Source organism: Stylophora pistillata, chromosome 7, assembly GCF_964205215.1.
Source record: "Stylophora pistillata chromosome 7, jaStyPist1.2, whole genome shotgun sequence".
Taxonomy (NCBI): Eukaryota; Metazoa; Cnidaria; class Anthozoa; order Scleractinia; family Pocilloporidae; genus Stylophora; species Stylophora pistillata.
In genome coordinates, this window is record NC_142525.1 from 25940558 (window position 1) to 25962166 (window position 21609).

Sequence of the window (21609 nt, forward strand, 5' to 3'; positions counted from 1 at the left end):
ATGATAATAATAATAATGATATAATAATATAGATCGATTTCTATAGCGCATTTCCAAATTCTCTAATGCGCTTTACAACACTGTGCGGGGGACTTTTCCAGACTTCCGGCAGCAGTTTACAATTAATAAAGGAAAAATTTTTACAGATGCCCCCTCCCTCCCTTCCCAGTAAACAGGCCAGACCACATCACAGTAATCTCGTGATGTGGGTTCTTTAACGTCCCCTTCCGAAATTAACTAATTGATAGGTGCAGGAGACGGGACCTCCGGCTTTACGTCCTATCCGAGAAGACAAAGCAATGTGAGTGAAGCGTCTTGCTTAAGGACACAACGTCAAGCCCCAGCCAGGACTTGAACCCGGGCCATCTGACCCAGAGTCCAGCGCAATGACCACTGGACTACTCATGATGGCTAAAACACTCAAACAGCCAATAGACTATCCGGTAGTTTTGGTTGGATCTTATTCAGAACGGTGCGTGACTAGTCTCATGTGTATTTTTGAAAATTTGCTAACGCGTAGCTTTATCCAAGTAACGGAATTGATTCGACAAAAAAAAATTATTTCTTTTGTTTATCGTGGACTGGATTACTGGATCAGATAACGGATCTGACCTTGTCTCAAAGGTTCGCACTGAATCTGTGACAGGGAAGGAATTGATTTTATCGATGTCTTATTTCTTTGTTGTGGAAAAGGTTGTTTGATCGGATCATGAATTCAAACCTCATAAGTGGCGACTTTTTGTTGCTTTGAAAAAAAATAAAAAACTACTCTTTCGCCTTCGGAACGTATGAATATTTCTTGAGGAGCATAACCAAAGTTTTGCCAAAACAACTATAAACAACCAAATCCATCTTAAATCCTTTATTACAAATATACCATATACCTCTTCAGTAATACTCAGTCAAAAAATGGAGAAATGGAAGCTTTTAAATCATTACCAGTGGACTCCACATGTTACTTCGCTTACACAATTTTCTCAAAAGATAAGTTTTCCCCTGCACAGAACATGTATCTACACCATTTTCAGCTGAAGAAATTGTTTTCCCTTAGGTACTGAAACGCGAAAGCGACGCTTGCTAAAGTCTCAATAAAGCTCTTAAGACTTCAACAGTGTCATTTGCAATTACAAAGTATTGCGTGGTTCTATAATCAAAGTGGTACCATGATCTTAGTAAACAATCGTCTCTAAAATATTCCTCTATTTGCTCTTTGTGGCGTTGGCGACGTGGCGCACTAGGCTGACCTATCTTTAAAACAGATCGTTAAAACGCAAAGCGTAAATTGAATCCTTGTTGTCCTAAATACCCAAGGTTTGAGCCTGGGAAGTAAATTTAGAGATAGTATTTCACTAGTATGTGGCCTCTTATGACGTAAAATGATGTCTCAGTAATAATTGGTATATTCTGTCTTTATCTTGCTAATAACGTCACATATATTTAATGCCTAGGAGCTGTTTCGTTACTAAAGTACAGTACCAAAAATAAAATACAGAAAGCAATAATGCGGATCAATAACTTAAATAAACGTCACCTTCCCTTAAAGTTTTATTAAAAGAACTTAAATCCTGTCGAAATCTGAAGAATAATCTTACTTGGCCTGAACTGGAATCCCAAAAAAAACCAAACACTTCAATTCGTCCATTGCCTTGTGCTAGACATATGTGACCCATTAAATCATTTACAATAAAAATATTAACCTTTAAAAACTATTAAAGGGAGAAAAATAAATATCTAAGCTTCCATGCAGCATAGAAACTAAATAAGAAAAATCATATTCTTTGTCAAAGCAAAACTGCCCGAAACAAATCCTAGCTTTCGGAGTCTCAAAATGCGGGCATAATTTACATTCTAGCGATTGCCAATAAATTTTAAAGCAGTGAGTTATGTAAACGACGCCATAGCGACATTATATGCCATGGAAAATGGTCGATATTCCGGGAATGGACCCCTATTCATGCCTCCTAATCACTTTCACGATTTAAAGAATATTTCTTTAGCAAATGCTATCCCTTCCAGTTTCTAATAAATTTGTTTGTAATAGATAGGTATTAAAAAAGCACTTGAAAAAAAAAATTAGCATTAACGAAGCAACATTTGTTAAGAAAGAGCTGCTAGTTTTTGTAAATTTTAAACAAATATTTGAAACATTTTCGTGGCGCATTAACCCTTTTTCTCCGTGAATTGAAACTTGTTGTTACTGACCGTCATAAATTATCGAATTTGATTCTCTAATTTTTCCAAACGCGTTTCTCTATGTCACCAAGCTGTTGTTGATAAGGTAAATTATTACTCAAATATTATCGCTTTGAGGATCAACGCTGCTACTTCTAGTTGTTTAAACACCTTCACAGTTGTTTGAACAAAACAATATAAAAAAAGACTTCCCTCCCAGCCTGTTGTTAAAGGAATTGATTATAAATGCGAGGACCTTAAGCCGTTTCACTAGAAGTATTCGATCTTCTTTGAGGTGGATTCTACCCCCTAAGACGTATTTTATCATTAGGAGTTTGGCCAATTTACCTTAACAACCGCAGGTTGACATTAACAAACATCTAATCTAATTCTTGGCTATAGCCCAGCATTTTCTTAACAAACAACACCTCTATCCATTTCATTTCCCTATTCGTCACACATTTTGGACAATTAACCCTTAGCGGGGTACATTCGAGATCCAAATTTTTATACCCTACAATAGTACATTTACCCTTTTACTCGAGTGATTCTTTCATAAACCTTTCATAAATATCTTTTAGAGCTCCGAAGTTTTGCTAGTACCTTTGTGACGACCACCACTTTTTGAACTGTTTCCACTTCGTGTAAATTCCATTCGTTGCTCTTTAAACTCCTCTGTAGAAAGGTGGGTGCCAACTGTTTGGAATCGGGACGAGGAGGACTGTAATGGTTTGCGTTCAACGTGGAGTTGTACCGGCTCGAATTGTAATTTCTCCTCCGCCTCTACTTTCACGCGAATGGGGCTCGCTGAGCCGTGAGAAGTTTCAACCTGTGAAATGACAGTTTCATTGCTCGCTCGCTCTTCAGTTGTCTCGATGACATTTCGTGGGGACTGCACCCGAAATGGTGACAAAGATGGGGAGGAAGAAGTGGACGTGGACATGGAACTTGTCTGTAATTGAGTGATTTTAGTCATGACTGATTTGCTCGTGGATGTGAAAGTATGGCTTCTAGTGTCTGCAACATTTAACGTTGTAGGCTGGCTGGATGCTTTTGTATGTTCTAGAAAGACGTTTACTTTAGGGCTGATACTCGATTCCAGGTGCTGTATCTTAGTAGGGCTGCTGGGTGGAGTAAAATTAGTTTCACCGTTATTACTTACAAGAGTAATCGAGGGATCTCCAGCTCCTGTATCCAAGTGGACACCGTGGCTTGGGCTGACACTTCTTTGGATTCTTGTTATCTTGGTCATGACAGTACTGCTACTCTGCTCACTGCTATCGGTGGTGTCCCTGGTTCTTGTTTCAAATGGACTTCTGACTTTAACCATCCGTTTGGGACTCATCTCGTAGTTAGAAATCTCTACAGGTCTTGTCTTTTCCTTGACGTCAACCATAAATTCTGTGTGGCCGAAAGCGGAAGACGAAGACTGTATGGATTCCTGTGGAACAACTACCTCTCTGGTTACTGTAACTCCTTTTGGGGGCATGATGTAGGATGTAGTGTAATGTGGCTCGACCTCTCTCTCCGGCCTAGGAAGTCCCTTTAGCCTAAAAATCTCCTGGTTCAACTCTTCGATTTCCTTGATGTAGCCGTTGCACTCGAGGATCTTCGCCTCAAACTCGCGTTGCAAAGAGGTAATATCTGTCTCGAAAGTTGTCTTTACACTCCTTATCTGGATCTCCTTGTCTTTCTTCTCATCCTCTAAAAATCCTTCCAGTTTCAACACTCGGCTGTTCCGGTGGTTAAGTTCGATGTCTATCTCCGCCAATTTTTGATTTAATATCTCGATCTCACGGATGTAGCCATCACATTCTACCTGTTTATTGTTAACTTCACGCTTCAGCTTTTCTAACTCTTGTTCGTTGGTGCTGTTGAGTGTGCGTAATCGTTCAATCAAGGTCTCTTTCTCGATTACTTCTGTTTTGTACACTTCAATTTTGCTTTCGATTTCTGTGATCTTTACAAGCAGAACATTTGTCTCGCTTTCTGTTAGATTCTTATCGGCCCGCGCCTCATCCATTTGTTTCACTAGAACATCAAATTTACCTCGTATAGTTGACAGTTGCGCGTCGAGGTCGTATTTTTCTTGATTGAGCTTTTCGATCTCACAGATGTAGCCCTCGCACTCCACTTCTTTGGTATCAAGATCACGTCTGAGCCTATCAAGTTCACCATCATTGTTTGAAATCTGGATGCGAAGCTTTTCGATGACCGTTTCCTTTTCGATGATTTCTGTTTTGTATTCTTCAATGCGAGTTTGAATCTCAATAATTTGTTCGTGCATAACGCTAGCTTCATTCTCTCCCTTGCTTCTCAGATCATCCACGTGAGCGACCACAACTTCTTTCTCCTTTCGTAGCTCGGTTATATGGATCTCAAGCTTGTTAATTGTGCTGCGAAGCGAATTAATCTCCACTAACTGCTCAGACTTTTCATGCTTGAGCTGGTCAATGTCGTGCATGTGTCTCTCGCTTTCGTTTTTCTTGGATAAGAGATCCCTTTTAAGTCGATCGACCTCCTGTTCATAGCTTTTGGTTTGGAATCGGAACTTTTCTAGGATGGTTTCCTTCTCGAGGATTTCTTTCTTGTAGCTCTCGACCCTTGTCTGAATCTCGGTGACTTGTTCACTCATAAACTTGGCGTCTGTCTCCCCCTTAGCCGTGGAGTCCATGAGTTGTCTCTCAACTCCTTCTCTAGCGACCTTTTCTTTTTGTACATCACCTTCCAAGATGATAACCTTCTCCCGAAGCGACATTATTTCTACAGTCAACTCAGCTTTCTCCTTATTGATCTGCTCAAGTTTCTCTATAGAAATCTTGAACTCTCCGTCCTTTGAAAGCAGGTCTCTCCTCGTTACCTCCAGCTCATACTTCAAGTGTTCAATTTCGTCTTCCTTGAAACTGATCTCTCTCTTAGCGTTGTCTAGCTTGGTCTGCAGCTCAGTTACGAATTTTGCATGGCCAGTTGATTCTTTGTCTCCGCGGGTCTTTGCTTCAATTAGCTGTGTTTGAAGATGAGATTTTTCTGCTCGCTCAGTGTCAATCTGGATTGTGAGCTTGGAAGTCTTATTTCTCAGCGCGAGCAGCTCCACCTCCATATCTGCCTTTTCTTTCTTGGTGTCCTCCAAATCTTTGCAGTAGTCATCGCAGTCGTTCTCTTTCGTCTCCAATTTAGTCTTAGTGAGGTGAAGCTTGTGCTCTGTTTGCGACATTCGATCCTTGAGATCTCGAATAACCGTTTCCTTTTCAATAATCTCCCGCTTGCAAATTTCCACTTGTTTCTGAGCATCTTTGACTTGGTTCTTTAGATCGTTACTCTCATTGGTTCCTTTGCTCACGATCTCATTAATGTTGTGTTTTAGCTCATTTTTGTCTTTTTCGTGCTCTTCCAGAAGGATCTCGAAGTTTCGTATTTGCCCACGGAGTGTGCTTATTTCGATTTCCATATCTGCTTTTTGCTGGTTACTTTCGTCGAGATCTTTGATGTAATCTTCACATTCCAAGTGCTTGTTCTGTAGATCTCTGCGAACTTTGTGGATTTCGTCCTCTAGATCGCTGTACTTACTTTGCATCTCTTTGATGACACGCTCTTTGTCCACAATTTCCTTACGAAAGGTTTCAATCTCGATTCTAAGCTCATTTACACGCTCCCCGAAATCTCTTGATTGGCTGTCACCCATGTTTTTGTAGTCTGCAAGCTGGGCTCTCAAGTTCTCCTGTATCTTCCTGTCCTCCTCAATTTGAACCTGCAATTTCTTCACCTTTGTTCTCAGAGAAATTATCTCGTTCTCTAGATCAGACTTCCCCTGTTGGGACAGCTTGCTCGAGTCTTTCTCAGATTCTAGTTGGACTTCAAGTTCCGCTAGTTTATTGAGGAGTTCCTTATTTTCATCTTGAAGGTGTTCGTAGTCTAACTCTACCTTTGAAATCCTAGTTTGATATTCTACGACTTCTCGTTTGAGAGTTTTAACTTTCTCCTCAAGCACTCGGTTTGAACCTTGTAGCCCACTGTTCCTCTCCCTCTCGGTCTCTAATTCATGTTCCATCGTAGACACCTTCTTCAAAGCCGCTAGAAGTTCCAGCTGCAGTTGGGCTTCCCGCTCCTGGAGCTTCTTAACATCGGCTTCCATATTGGAAAATATCTGTTCTGAGGATACTTCAGTTACATTCTCTTTCTGACTTTCCAACACGAGATCGTGAAGCTTTCTTTGCATAGATTCAACTTCTTTTATTAAAACGTCCCTTTCCTCTCCCCATTCCAATTGATCTTTTTGCAGGTCTTCAAAGCGACGATTTAGAGCTTGTAGCTCAACCGTAACCTTTTTGTTTTCAGCCGTTAAGTTCTGTATCTCCTGAGTTTTCTCAGCTAAAAGCTTTTGTAGTTCAAGGACTTTGTCTTGAAGTTTGCGTCTTTCTTGCTTCACCTCTTCTAGGGAATTCTCCAATCCACTCACTTTATCACGCAAGACGTTATTTTCTCGTTTGAGTGTATCTCGCTCTATCCTGATCGTTTCATACTCTGCACTCATATCCAACGAGAACATGTCCGGAGCTGCTTCCACAGTTGAAACACTTTGAACGGCAATGGTCTCTTCACGCGAAATTTTAAGCTCATCGTAGAGCTTTTGTAGAGAGGCAAGGTCCATTTTGAGCCTCTCGTTTTCGTCTCGTAATATTCGAACGTTGCCTTCTACCTCAGTGTACTGAATTTGAAGCTTCTGCAGTTCAAACTTCGTGTCTCGTTGTTCCATGATAGTTTTTTCTAGTTCTGTTCGAACACGATCTAATTCTTCCTTCGACTCAGCTCTTTCCACTTCTAAGTATTCGTTTTCTTCTTGCAGTCTGTTTATGATCGCCTTGTATTCAACCAACTTTCGTATCTGCTCTTCATAATAATTTTGCTGCTGTATGAGTTTCTTCTGCAGGTTGTTGATATCCTCTCTGAGTGTGTCATTCCGGGCTTTTATCTGATCGAGAGATCCCTTTAGCTGTGCATTCTCCTTCATCTGGTTCTGTTGCTCCTCTTCTAGAGAGATTATCTTGCTCTCCAACGTCTTCACAGTTCGCTGAAGCTCTATCTTAGCATTATTAGCAGACTTGTAAGCTGATTCCCAGTCGGCCATCTTCTTAAGTGCCTCTAAGAGCTCTTTCTGTTGGGCACTCAGTTGATCTTGACTTGCTTGTAACATAGTCTCAGCCTGAGCAGTCTTCTGTTGACTAGCGAGGAGGTCTTCCTGCAAATCTTTGAACTTTTCTTCTAAAGACGTTTTATAGGCTTCCAAACGAAACACTTTGTTCTTAGAGGACTGAAGCTCTTGTTCCGAAGTGACCAATTTCTTGCGCAACGTTTTGTAGTCTCCTTCGTCCACTACATCTCGTCCATGAAGCTCTGAAAGGCTGTCTTCGAGATCAGATATCCTTTTTATCTTCAAAGATAGCTCATGCTTGAAAGACTGGATTATTCGACTGGAATCTCCTTGCTCCAGTTCAAGTTTGGATATTTTTCTTCTCCCATCAAGGTACCTTCTCTCTGCGTCTTCTTTCTCGTTCAAAACCCTCTGGTACGACTCCTCCAAGTCCTTTAGTCGCTTCAGTGTTGCTGCGTCTGTTGGTTTCTTGTCTCTCTTGTCTAACTGTGTTGTTTGTATATTGACGTATTTCTTGTTAATCAAGGTGACGTCAGTTTGCAGTCGATCTCGATCAGACTGGAGAGCATTGAGGCGAGCTCTCAACTCAGAGTTCTCATTCTTTAAATCCATTATTTCTTTCTTCAAACGGTCTTTTTCGTCTTCCACAGTTTTATTTCGAGCCTCGAGGGAAGTTAGTTTTCGGTTGAGGGAAAGGATATCGCTCTGGAGTCTGTCAACTTCTCTTCTGTTATTCGCTAAGTTTGTCTTATACTCATTGAAAGTTGTCAATAGCGTTGTCTTTTCTTGCTTGAGTTTGTTTTTCTCGTTATCGGAGAGGTCCAAGCTGTGTTGTAGACTATCGATTTTAGACTCGAGCTCTTGCACTTTCAATGTAAGAACTGTTACTTCGTTTTGAGCTTTGTCATATTCTTCCCTGAAGGTTGCTATCTTCCTTTTCAGGTTTGTCACTTCTTCCTCCAAATTCTTGGTCGTAGATTGGTACCATTCAAGTTGCTTGTTCTTATCTTCTATAGTCTTGTCAAAATTATCCACAGTGACTCTGAGCTCAGAAATCTCTCTCTGAAGAGTTGCGTTCTCGTTTCGCTGCTTATCCAACACCCCCCTCACTTTCTCTAACTCTCCAAGCAGACTGTTTTTGTCCACGTTAAACCGATGGATATCACCTTCCAGTACGCTTATTCTTTTCTGGTCTTTTATTAATTCACGATTGAGGTCTTCGTTTTCGTGATCAAGAGCTTTAATTTTCATCTCAAGCTCTGTCATCTGCTTCCTCAGTGAGAAATTTTCCTTCTCCAAATCATCCTTCCTTCTTTGAGTTTTGTCTAGTGTTGTTTTGTTAGTTGCTATTTCTTGCCTGAGTATGTGAACCTCTTTTTGAAGCGAGTCTCTCTCTGACTTGATGCTGTCTTTGGGCTGAGCATCGGTGTTGTCACCTCGGGTCACCCACTCCTGGAGCTGACGTTCAGCGTTCAGCAGCTGTGTCTCATTCTGAGACACAATGGTGACATGTTCCTCCAACTGTACCTCCATCGCCGCTCTTTCTTTGTTCGCGACGTCCAGGTCCTTCTTCAGTCGTGAAATCTCCTTGGTTTTCTCCTCCATTTCTTTGGTCACAACCATCAGTTCTCTTACTGAACGGTCGCGGTCATTCACGAGATCGGTAATCTCCTCTTTCAAGGAAGTCACGTCCTGCTCCAACACCATTATTCTCTCGCTTTGAATCTCGTTTGTTGATTCCAATTTTGAAAGCTGGGCGTGGTAGTTCTTTACTTTGTCGAGCAGATCCCTCTCTTTCTCTTTATAAGCACTTATCTCACTTTCAGCGTCGACGAGACGCCTTTGCAAATCATCCACTTCGGCCGTGAGCCTTCTAACTTCTCCCTTACTGGTTTCAAATGTCTCTTCCATCAAAGTAGTTTTTTCGTGTATAAGCTTGTAGTTGTTCTCGACATCACCCTTGTCTCTCAAAACGACATTATGATCATTCTGTAACGCTCGCAGTGCTTTCCTCAACTCGTCTATTTCAACCTCTAAGGTCTTCTTAATATCCCTTAGTTGGTTAATGAGCTTGTTTTTGTCTTCCATATCTTTCTCTAAGTAGTCATATTTAGATTGAAGTTCGCTTACGGTCTTTTGTTGAATCATGTTTTCCTCTCGACTTTCATTCAGCGATTCCCTCAGCTCGGCGATCTTTTCTTTATTGGCTTCATCAGACCGAGTAACTTGCGCTAGCTGCTCCTCTAGGGAAGCGAACTTCTTTAGGTAGTTATCAAAATCGCTTTGAAGGCGCTCTTTCTCCAGCGTCAATTTTCGAACGTCGCCATGAAGCTCATTGATGTCTTTATTGAGTTCGATATTTTCTGCTTGTAAGTTGCTAACTTCGTCCTTGAGCTTTTCAAAGTCTTCCTCAGTGGCCTTTAGAATACCCTTCACACTCTCTAACTGGTCTTCTAGATAATTTCTCGCCGACTCTAGTTGCCTAATTAGGTTTTCTTTCTCGTTCATCCTGTCTTGAGCGGTCTCTGCAATCAACTTCAATTCAACCAGCTGTTGTTCTTGCTTTAGGTAATCTTCTCGACTCACCCCAGAAGATCTCTGAAGTGCGCCCTCTAGCTGTTTCTTTAAAGAAGTGATTTCCTTGTCATCGTACTCGGACTTCAGTTCTAACTCTGATACTCTGGTATTGGCACTTACAAGTTCTTCTTTCAAATCAGATTTTTCTCGATCGATTCTCTCTCGCATTTTCTTTAGCTCATTCACTGTCCTCTGGAGTTGGGAAGTCTCGTGCTCCAGGTCAAACACGCGCTTCTGTGAGTTCTTAAAATCCGTTTCGATCTTCAGGATCTTTGTATTACAGACTTCCACCTCACTTCTCAGGTCAGCTTCACGTCCTTGGGTGGTTTTGAACAAGTTTTCAACCTCGAATATTTTATCATCGTAGTTTTTACGTTCCTTTTCGTCTAGTTCACCTTTTCTTCCCAGTGTTGTTACGGTAACCTCCAGCTTTGAGATGTTCACGTTCGCTTGTTGAAGCTGGCCTTGTAAATCTCTCATCCTCTCTTGACTGGAAAACCGAGTGGTCTCGAGTTCCCTCTTAAGATCTGCTAGTTCGTCGGTGAGATTCTTCTTGGAATTATTGAGAGTCTCTACTAAACTGGATTTTTCCTGAATTTCTTTAACGTGGCTGTTTACGAGTCTGTCTTTTTCTACTAAATCGTTCCGTACACTGAGAAGTTCCTCTTTCACTTTGCGGTGCTCGTCTCGAACGTTATCGCCATCTGCTTTGTAATGATCTCTCTCTTTGGTTACGCTAGTGAGCTGAGTTTCAAGGAGAGTGATCGTGTGATCTTTTGAACTAAACTCGCGTGAAAGCTCTTGGCGATTTTCTTTCAGTTTCCTAGTTTCCAATTCCATTTCGTCCAACCTTGCTTGCAAGTGTGCAATCCTTTTCAAAAGTTCCTGCTTTTCGGTCCGATGTATGTCACTTGTTGCAGTGTTCTTGTTTAGTTGTCGTTTGGTTCTGTCAAGTTCGTCTTGAAGTTGTCTAATCTTGTTATTCAGCTCATCGATTGTCTTGTCCTTTTTCCCGATAATGGTGTTAAGGGTTTCGCCAAACTTCTCGTGCTGCACTGACTTGCTTTCTATTTGAATGAAGCGCTCTTGGCCCTCGAGAATCTTCTTGTTGGCAGCGTCTAGTTGTTCCCGTAGTTGGGCTATTTGTCTACGGCGGGTCTCAAGTTGGGTTTCATGTTTTGATACCTTATTTTGGAGAATGTACAACTCCTTTTCAGCCCTATCTTTTTCATCTCTGGCGGCATCGAGGTCTTTTTCCACTTCCTTCAACTTGCTCTCTGTCGCCAACAGTTTTTGGTAGTCTTTGTTCTTCTCCTCCGTGATTTTCTCAATCTCGATATTAAGTGTGAGCATTTTTTCCTCAGCAACGTCCATGTCATTCTCTAACTTGTCAATCTCCCTTTGTCTGTTGTCAAGTTGGTTTTCCGACGATCTTACTTTGTCTGTGAGTTCTCTTATTTTCTTCTCAAGTTCTGCATTTTTCGCTTTTTCGTCTTCTAGAAGAGCCCCAGAATCTTTACCAAGTTCCTCGAATTGCATGTATGTGGACTCTAGGTTTGAAACTTTGCTTTGGATCACTTCGAAGTCGGTCTGAAGCAGCTGCTTACTTTGTGTCTCAGAGTCGTAGAGAGAAGACAACCGAGAGATTTCTTCTTTGGCGGCATCAAGCTCTTTCTGGAGTCTCTTGTTTTTGTCTTTGAAAGTGTCATTCTCTGCTTTATGTCGGTTTGCTTCCGTGAGGATTTCATCCTTGTCAGCGGCTAAACTAGCCAATTCTGTTCGTAGTCGTTCTATCCTATAGTCTCTGTCCGAAATCTCTTTGTTGTAAGCATCAACTAACTTCGTCAGATGTGCAAGCTCGTTTTTGAGAGACTCTATTTCGTCATCATTTCTGGCTTTTGTTGCTCGAAGCTCTTGCACCTCACTATTTAGAACAGAATTCTCCCTCTTCTCTTTGCTGAGTTCATCCTCGAGTTTCACGATCTTGTTCTCCAGTATCGTTAGTTGATGTTCTATCTCGTTTCGATGTTGCTCCATGATGTTGAGATTAGACTGTAAATTTGACATGTCTTTGTACACTTTTTGTAGCTCTTCGTTGATTCTATCTCTTTCTTCCGCCGTGATCTTGTAATTGGCCTCAGAATTTCCCAACCTCTTTTGAAGCTCCATAATTTCAGATCGAAGCTCCTCACTTTCACTTTCCAACAGGTGAATTCGTCTTTCCAGTTTTTCGGCTTCTTCACGGTAGTCATCAACTTTCGTCTCAAGAGAAGATACTCGGAACTTGAGCTCCTCGATGGTTTTGTCTCTTTTCTCTATCTCTCCGTTTAGACGTTCGACGATGCGCCGGCTTTCAGACAACTCTTGCTGCACCACCATCAACTCCTTTTTCATCTGTGCTACTCTGGCCCTCTCAGTATCAAGCTCCAATTTAAATCTGTCTTTCGCTTTGGTAACGCTTTCTAGTTGAACTTCTAGTCTTGATATCTTGTTGCGGTCTGCAGCCACCATACGCTCAAGCTCTGTCTTCTCTTCTTGGACGCGTCGCAGTGAGTCGGTCGTGGTTACCATCTTGGAGTTTAGACTTTCTACAACCTTTCTGAGCTCGTCTCGTTCTTTGATAACAATTTCGTATCGTCCTTGAAGATCGTTTACCGACATGACAGACTCGTTTAGCCTTGACTGAAGATCGTCCATTTTGCTATAAAGTTGCCCGTCAACTTGGTCAGGAATTTTCTCTTTCCTTACCTCCAGTTCCGTCTGCAGCTCATCTACCCTCTTCCGCAGTTGCACCTCAACCGACTCCCATTCCTTTACGCGCTCCTGAAGCTTGCCTTGTGATGCCTCAAGACTGGAAAATTTACCAGTCATCAGAACAAGCTCCCGTTGGATGGTTGCCTTCTCGTCTTGTAGACTCTTCACTGCAACGTCATACTTTGTAATGGTCTTCTCGCGCGATGCAATCGTCTCCTGTAATGTCAGCATTTGCTGATTTTGAACATCTACCGTTGCTTGACACTTCGACAACTCATTTTTCAGGGCCTCTAAACTCTCTTCGAGGGTGTTGTTCTGGTTTTGAAGAGTTTCTACCTTGTGGGTTTTCAAAATGGACTCTTCTTTGTACTTGTTAGCGTCATTCTGGTTTTGCAATACCTCACGCTGTAATCTGGAAATTGTCTCTTTGGCCTTTTTGAGTTCTTCGCAGAGATCGTTAAGCTGTTGCTTGAAAGACTCTCTTTGTTTAACAGCGGTCTGAACCTGCATCTCGTACCTACTGATTGTCAAATTGCCTGTCTTCCCCACCATTTCCGATTGTCTGCGGTATCTATCGCAATCAGCCTGCAGTTGGGTAAACTTCGATTGCAGCGTGGACAGCTCGTTCTGCAGCATGTCTCTCTCGTCCGTAGCATTCTTACATTCGACTTCCAGTTGAGAGATCGTTTCCTGCAGGAAAGACACCTCCATGTCGGGCGATGATTCCAGAACCTGCACCTGGGACGCTTGACTTATCATCTGGTCACGTAGCATTGCGAGCTCTTTCTCGATCACATCCTTCTCACTTCGCAGCTTCTCCATGGCGTCAGTTTTGGTGTTAAACTCGCGACGTTGGGACTCCAATTCCCATTCCCTTTGACGCAGCTTGCGTTGCATGATGGACAGTTCTTCATGCTGTTTGTTGTATTTCGATTTGAATTCGAGCAGTTGCTCTTGGAGCTGATGGTTTTGTCGATTGAGGTTTTCGAACTTCGAATTCCATCGTTCCGTCTGAAAACAAGTGAAATAAAAACTGCAATGTGAACAGAACTGAAATATACCTGGATGAAAGTAAGATAAGCATACTTAAATGTAATCTGCTCGCCTTACATTTATTGCAATAGTAACTGTTTTTCTTTTAGCCTCAAACCCATATTAGTTGGCGGCATGTATATTTTGCTGCAAAAAAAAAAGGTGTTCTCATCGTCTTATTTCAACTGATGTGAGTGCTTGTGTGGAGCATTGAAGCCAAAAGCCATCCTCTAAAAGCATGTAGTTAAACTCAACTGCGAAACCCACAAGCTGACCGTAGAATCCGAACACACCCTCCTCATAACCCTGTAGACACCCACTGTCTCTATGGTAACGAGAGATTAATCGGTGACCTACCGTGAAGGTAAGGGACGTTTGTAATAGACATATCGTACAATAAAGAAGCTACGTGGAGGAAATAGACGTAACATTTCAATAGTTTAAAATGTCACTTGTAGCATTACTCACTTTTAATTTTAATTTAGCGATAAAAAGTTGCGATAAAACATTTCGTAAAGGCATATTAAAAATTTGTTGACGACCTTTTGACGTTTCGCTAACATCATTATCAAGTCAGAGAGTGAAAAATAACAACTGTTCAAATACTAAAAAGACAGTGGGTAATGGAATGTTCTTTTAAACAAAGAGTTTTGCGCGAAGGGAATCAGTGTGCGTGTTGAGACTAGGATTGCGCTGCTTGATGAAAAGCATCTCGTAGCCAAGACAGTCAAATTTTCCTTGGCATTTTTTTAGAATGCGGAATTGGTTTTCTTTGAGGAGGCTTGTATCCCCATAGGCTGTCGAAAAGTGTTTTAACCGATCGCAGAGTTTTAATGTCCAGCAATACGTTCATGGAGGTGTCGAGCTGTAAAGCCGACATAATCTGAGTCACACAGAGCACATGTAAAAGATTAAACAACGCATTGTTGATTTACGATTGGGGGCTTGGTTTCTCTGGGCACGAGATCTTGTTCTGATTTTCTGCTGATAAACATGGGTTGTAGTGTAGTGTAGTGCCAATCTTGTGACTGAGATTACGCATTTGCCTTTTAATTGCATTCATAAAAAATTTTTTTTTTTTAATTTTGATTACATTAAAAAAATGTTAAAAAATTTTTCAAGAATGGCACTACAATACAACCCGTGTTTATCGGCAGAAAATTGGAACAAGACCTCAAGATCGGTAAACACTTTTCGAAAGCCCATGGGGTGACAAGCCTCCTCAAAGAAAACCAATTCCACATTCTAATAAGGTGCCTAGGAAAATTTGACTGTCTTATCTACGAGATACTTTTCATCAAGCAGCACAATCCTAGTCTCAACACGCTCACTGATTCCATTCGCGCAAAAATCTTTGTTTAAAAGAACATTCCATTACCTATTGTCTTCTTAGTATTTAAAAATTTGTTATTTTTCTCTCTCTGACTTGATAATAACGTTAGCCAAACGTCAAAACGTTGTCAAAAAATTCTAAAATGCTTTTACGAAATGTTTCATCGCAATTACTATCGTTAAACGTTTTAAAAAACCGCTCCTTTTTCGAAATTTTAAATTGCCTAATGATTTCTTGTTTAAGATACACTGACCTGGTCACGTCCGAATTTATATATTTAATACCTTACCATACATCTTTAAGAAAATAAGAAAATGCTAAGAACGTTTTCGGATGCAAATGGTAAAAAAAAAAAAATGTGGTGACTGCGAGTTGCGTTACGCAAGTTTCTGTTTTCCGGTGATATTCCGTCAAATTCCCCCGTTTGAACCTTGAGTCCTTTGATATATGAGACGAGTAGTGGGAGTGTGTGAGAGTAGAGAGGGAGAGAGTTCAATAAAGAAATGTGACAGCTAGGCTTCATGCTGTGCTATTAAAACTGTCAAGATCAAGAAATTGTGAGTTTCTTTGTTGGCGAAAACCGATTCTCGACAAAAAAAAAACTAGAACCTTCAGCCTCAGCTTTAACATTAGAAGTTATTACTTGAAAAAAAGAACTACTCGGTATCGAGGAAAGTTCTGCTTTGGGTTTTCTTTGCACTTAAATCAAAGAATCTCACGAAATCAATTAAACATCAATATTTGCATACTTCTCACGTCAATTTTGGACAGCTTTTAATATCCAAGGAAGAAAACCCTCCCTTGCAACAATTTACAATTGTTACAGTATCACTTTTTTGGGAATGTAGTATACTCATAGAAGCCACAAGCATAACTTTCCACTCGTTATTTCAAAAGGAATAAGTCACCTTTGTTCATTATGAGGGAACATTTGTGGTTGAAAAAAAAAAAGAAAAAAAAAACACAGTTTGACATCTTCATCACCTGTTGAGTGAACAACGGGACGATTTGATCCAAGCCGGAAGCTAAATTGTTTCCACGAAGCAAATCGAAAGCGATTTTTCAGTTTTGTTCAATATAGTGAATTAGCGGTATGCTATCACTGACACAGCTTAGCAACTAATTATGCTAATTAATACAGAACTAATTCTTCCTTACAGTTGTTATTGATACGTGATTTAAAAAAAGGAGCCAGGTATGGATTAACCTCCAATGAGCAGATGTTTCCTCGAAATCTTGGAATGTTTCCGTTAACAAGAACAATTTAGCATAACCTTCCCACGCAAAATGTGACCCAAATCCTCTGTGGATTAGCTTCCCTTAAACGTCAAAAGGGCGTTAGAGTAACCTATTGTTTACAATTAGATTAACCTGGTTGAATTTGCAGCGATCAAAGACATCAGTTCATGGTTTAACAGGTAACATTTCCCCGTCTAAAACATCTATACGTATCAGTTTAGTTTCCTTAACTTTACAGGAACATCTGCGTACAGTTATAAGCTGTGATATTTTTTATATTAATATCTTAACGTAAGTGATGCTTCTTGTTATTCAACTCACACTTTGAGGTTAAAATTAGGCTCAACATTGGAAAGAGATTGAATGTAATCACGCCTTCAAAGCATTCTTGCGTAACATTATGACATCGATAGTTTGGAAAATTCGCGAAGCGCTTTGATCGAAAGAGTTCATTAAAGATACCTGTTACGTAAACTTAGCAGAAAATTTTTGAAAATCAAACTTCACCAAAACACATTTCAGCAGGAAGCCACTTAAAATAGGGTCAATGTATGGGATCGAAGTCGACCACTGTTAGACAATTGTTGGATGTCTTGTGATCATGATCATCGCTTCTTTTCACGGATATTCTGAACTGATCATTTATTCTATACATTACAACAGAATAATTCTTTAAAGCGTGCAGTTTAAAATTTTTTCTCTGTACCCTAGCGTAAGTGATATTAGCGTTAACTGAAATGGATCTTTGTAAACTTCGTATTGACTCAGCGGGTTCCCTTGTTTCTTGCTCGTGTAAAACTCAAATATAAGTCAAGTTTGAAATTAAAGAGGAGAGAGTCCAGAAATATTCTTTTCGTAGGTCGCAATACTGCTTCTAGAATTCCAGAGTTGTTTAAATAGTTCAATTAACACCTAATTATTAGTTCAATATCTTTTTATATGATATTGTAAATGTTCCATTTCAAGGAATACCCACAGAGATCTGTATATTAGTCTGGCGAAATTTTAGTACCGTAAATAATTTATAAAGTTGTCTTACTCGAAAGCCGAAATCTGGCAAGCATAATAATTTGGGTCAAAAGAATACGTGATTTAAATTCTGTACTGAAGAGGGGGCTTTAATAGTCTTAAAATAATTTAAGGAAACTGTAAATCCCTCATAAAGTTTCGCAGAAGTAAAGTAAACATTCCAGTGACAGACACGATCAGTTACTCGTAACGAATTTTCTTGTCAATGTTGAGCAACTTTGAATTATCGTGCCTTCTTCGTTGTCAGAAGGTGATAAAGAATTTAAAATGACCTTCCTTTATGAGTAACGAATGATGTGAAGTTAAATAAAAACTTTATGGAATTAGTTTACGTGCGATACACTAATGAAAGTTACACCGTTATAGCATGACCACTTCAAAAACGTTTGACAAGAGCGGTTTTGGGGCTTGATATCAAAGGTTAACCAAAGGAAAATAGCAATGATTTACCTCGTTACGCCGCTCGGTTTTCATGATATCCACTTGAAGTAAGAGTTTTCTGTAGGCGGCCTCAAGCGCAGTGAAGGTATCTTTCGCTTCGTCGTAATGTTGCAGAGCCACATCATCGTTGTCGAAGAATCCACGCGAAATTTTCGAAACTCGTGTGTAGGAATACACATCATCTCCGAACTTGGTTTTACTCGTAGTTTCGGTACTGTCACTCTTGTAAGTTTCTGTCTGCTCTGTTGAGCCAGACGGGCTCGAGAGAGTATTTTTCTTCGTGCTCATGTTCAATGGACGTCGCTTTGCCGTCGGGTACAGTAGATGGTAGTGTTACTAGCTGCCAGTCATGGAGGCATACAACAGATCAAGCCTGCAATCGATGAAAGTGGTATTAAACTTCAACCTCTTGCCTAATTTATGTCAGAAACAATATTACCAAGCACGAAAATTTTATGCAAATGCATATTGTCGGTTCTCTCAGCAAAAAGCACTGTCAAACATTTACCAATATGCAAATAGCTACGCCAGTGTTCGCTTCACTGATTTTGTTGGGTGTGTGAGTGTCTGCTAGAAGACCACAAACATGTTCAAAAACTGGAAATATCTGCTGCGGTAATGGAAACTTTTTTGCTACTGAACTACATACTGACAAAATTAAACAACCTTTGTACTCTTTAGCCTTTACTTGAGGCAGAAAGGATGAGTCAGACGGTCGAGTGTCAAACAGTCGAAGAGACATACTTTTCAGCCAATATTTATCAGTCCGAACAGGAATCAAATATCACAAAAACAAACTTTATAATCTTTTATCTGAAGAATACTACATGGCTGAGCTGCTTGTTCGAAGGTAGCTGTCAAGCGCACTTAGTGACTAGAACGAGCTTGATCAGATAGAGCGATTGATCATGCTGCATGAATCTGATCGCAAAGTGCATTGTTTTTGGTGAATTTGTCACATAGCTTGATACAGAGATCTTGTAAACTTAACTTCATACCAAATTTCGTTTAGAGATCAGAGCTGAATCAAGAAAGCGGAATTAGGAACAATTTCTCGGAAGGAAAAGCAAAATTTGGAAGGAAATACAAATTGTTCGCGTCCAAACACACTCAACCATGTAACAGGAAAACACCGCCCCTTCTAGTACATTGGAGAAGGAAACAGGCCAAGGAGGTTTAAACAAGCTTAGTAAGCTTTTTTTATTGATGCGGCGCCAGTTTGAATTCTGTGGTTGATAATTAAGCCACGTGTTTACATAGAGGTGTTCATCAAACTTTCCTACGCGTCCTTCTCAACAATCGTTATAGCTTCATTCAGGTTAAAATCACCTCGGGTCAAACGCCCAAGTTTCCTTTTTTTTCATTCACGCTAAAAGGAACTAAAAGAAAAGACCTCACTCTTGAGCAATACAAAAAAACACGAGTTGTTTCTGCTCCTGGATACTAAGAATAAAATCGGCAGAGACACTTTGAAAAAGATATTGTACCCTGTTCCATTTCACGCGAGGAAGTTATGGAAGGAAACGTGATATTGGTGTTTGATACTTATTTGGAAAGGTGGTCTTGAAGCTCAGGTCGTTTAAAATTCTGTTGGTTTTATTACCTTAGTGAGCGAGATACTCAAATGTTTAGCTTTATTAAATATGAAACGACACTATTAAATTGCAGAGATTTGTGAAAGATGCTGACAGACTAACTTGGAAACACGTATTCCAGAAAATTCAATTTTGTTCTACATAGATTATTAGTTTCCTTTGTAAATTCGTCGAAGACATTGTGGAAATAAAATAGCATTTATGGATTAATTACCTTATCAATTTAGTGAGCTAACATTTACACAGAGGAGGTCTTAGACAACTTTAAAATGCAAGAATCGTTGTGATATTAGTACACTGCAAAATTGATCATTGTTGAAACTTGCACTCAAGTTTTTCGAAGTTAAAAAACACGAAGTCGACGAGATATTTTTAAATAATTAAACTTACCCCACATTATGAGGCCAACATCTGTGCACTTAAAATCTACATGGATAGGTTAGCGGTTTTGGAATTGGCTTCCGTGACACAGATAGCGGTTGAGAAGAAACATGTATATCTGCCTTTAAATGTTCTTGGAAAATATATCCCTTTTCTTGAGTAAAAAGGAAAAAATTTTAGAGCCGATATCTCTGACCTTATTAGTACTTTTCGAAGAGCTGTCACGGTTCGAAAAGTCATTAAAAATTCAGATATTTCGTGATGTGATCCCATCACACCACTAGAAATTTATGAAAGTTTAGAGAACTCTTTTCGAATTATTTCCACAGGGAGTCGAAATCTGCTGGACGTCGGTGTTTGATTTTTTATTTTTCATGTTTATCTCACGTTCTATGTGACATAACCGTGTTAATCCTCCCAATATATTGTTCATTAGATGATGGTAATTATACAATATCATGACAAAAGCGTCTTTAGCGGCCCTAAGCTTGTAACAACAAGAACCATGATTAAACAAAACTCTTAAATGGTTCGGGCAAAACCCTAATTCGTAATTAAAATGCTCCCCTTCAATGCTAATAAAACTTTCAACTAAAAAGATCAGGAAATAAATTTAAAACACGATGCACGTGCAAACCATTTGAGTAAATCTCGACTTTTGTCACGAACCGTTGGAGTGAATCCTAGTTCATTATCAATCATCGCCCGATAAGCAATCCTGAAAAATCTGGTCAAACTTAACAATTGCACAATTTTTTCTCTGTTCACAGAATAGGGTGTTCGACTTCCTCGTGGCGTTTATCGCAAAGCGTCATCATTACTTCAACTGTTTATGTTGGCCAGTGGGATCATGAAACAAATGTAGATGACTCGAAAACAAAATTTTTCCATCGTACCGTGTACTTACGTTGATAAGTATCGGCATCCGTTTCCTGGTTAAAAAAGAAGTAACAAACTCTTGTCTGGTGATATAGCGACCTTGGCAGCAATCTTACCCCACAGGAAATGCGGGGGAATCATGTGATTTCCATTTAAATTACGCGTCAAATAAATTAAAATAAATCATCTCTTCCCTTTAGTAGTAGATTTGAAGTGTAACCCGAACGCAAACTTCAGAAAAAACAGACTTAGCCAAGACAAAACTCACAAAGAGAGGAAAGGTAGGTTTTGTGAAGTTTTCTCACGCCCGTAAATCCAAAAGAAAAGCTTAGTTCTAAAAATTTCCCACGGCCTTAGAAGTCTGCAAGCCATATTTGCATGGCAATTTACGGCTGTAAACAATAAAAGGTCACTGGGGTGTGCGATGAACGTGTGTTCGAGACAACACTTGAGCGATGAAATTCTAACGTAGAGTAAAATTTTTTCACACAATTTTAAGGCTAAAGTACACGAAAAGATATTCTCAGGCCCTAGCTGCAAATAAAGGACTTCACATCAAGGACACTTAAGTGATTCTTGATGATGGTTTTGCGTAATATTAGGAAAGCAGTGCTTATTGTCAGCATTTCACGGTTGAAGAGTTACGGACGTCTGATCATACCACTTCTTATTAACATAAAGTACATATCGTGCAGGGGCGTCTAAGGGTTGTGCTCAAGTCTGGCTGCACGAACTCGTTAAACGAACGAATCGAGACAAGGAAGTAAAAAATAGCGGCTAGAATTAGCTCAACGTACCTTACAGTAGGCTTTACGCGCAAGGAGGCCAGAAGTTTCGTTTGCCCAATATTCGAACGCGCTCTGTTCATGAATACAGGCTTCAGTAATATCTTGAGAAATGGCATGACCCCATTGTGCGTGTAAACAATTCCAATACAATTCGGCGAACCAGTTATATTCCATTAACTCCGCGTCCTGCCCAAATATAATAGGAAAGTCCTTGGTTAATGACAATTGGCTGCCTTTAAT

The 21609-nt window shown here is 40.1% G+C and overlaps 1 protein-coding gene across 2 annotated transcripts; it reads right to left on the reverse strand.

The window, feature by feature from the left end:
- Nucleotides 1–847: 847 nt before the first annotated feature.
- LOC111335545 (uncharacterized) lies at nucleotides 848–21513 on the reverse strand. 2 transcript variants are annotated; one of them, XM_022941485.2, is made up of 4 exons: nucleotides 21379–21513; nucleotides 17736–18099; nucleotides 3335–13663; nucleotides 848–3001 (listed from the first exon to the last, which is right to left on the reverse strand). In XM_022941485.2, exons 2-4 carry the CDS (start codon nucleotides 18012–18014, stop codon nucleotides 2750–2752), a joined length of 10860 nt encoding a protein of 3619 aa, XP_022797220.2. In that variant the 5' UTR covers nucleotides 18015–18099; nucleotides 21379–21513; the 3' UTR covers nucleotides 848–2749. The 2 variants fall into 2 exon arrangements, with proteins under 2 accessions (XP_022797220.2, XP_022797215.2); XM_022941480.2 differs by having other exon boundaries at nucleotides 848–13663.
- Nucleotides 21514–21609: the final 96 nt, after the last annotated feature.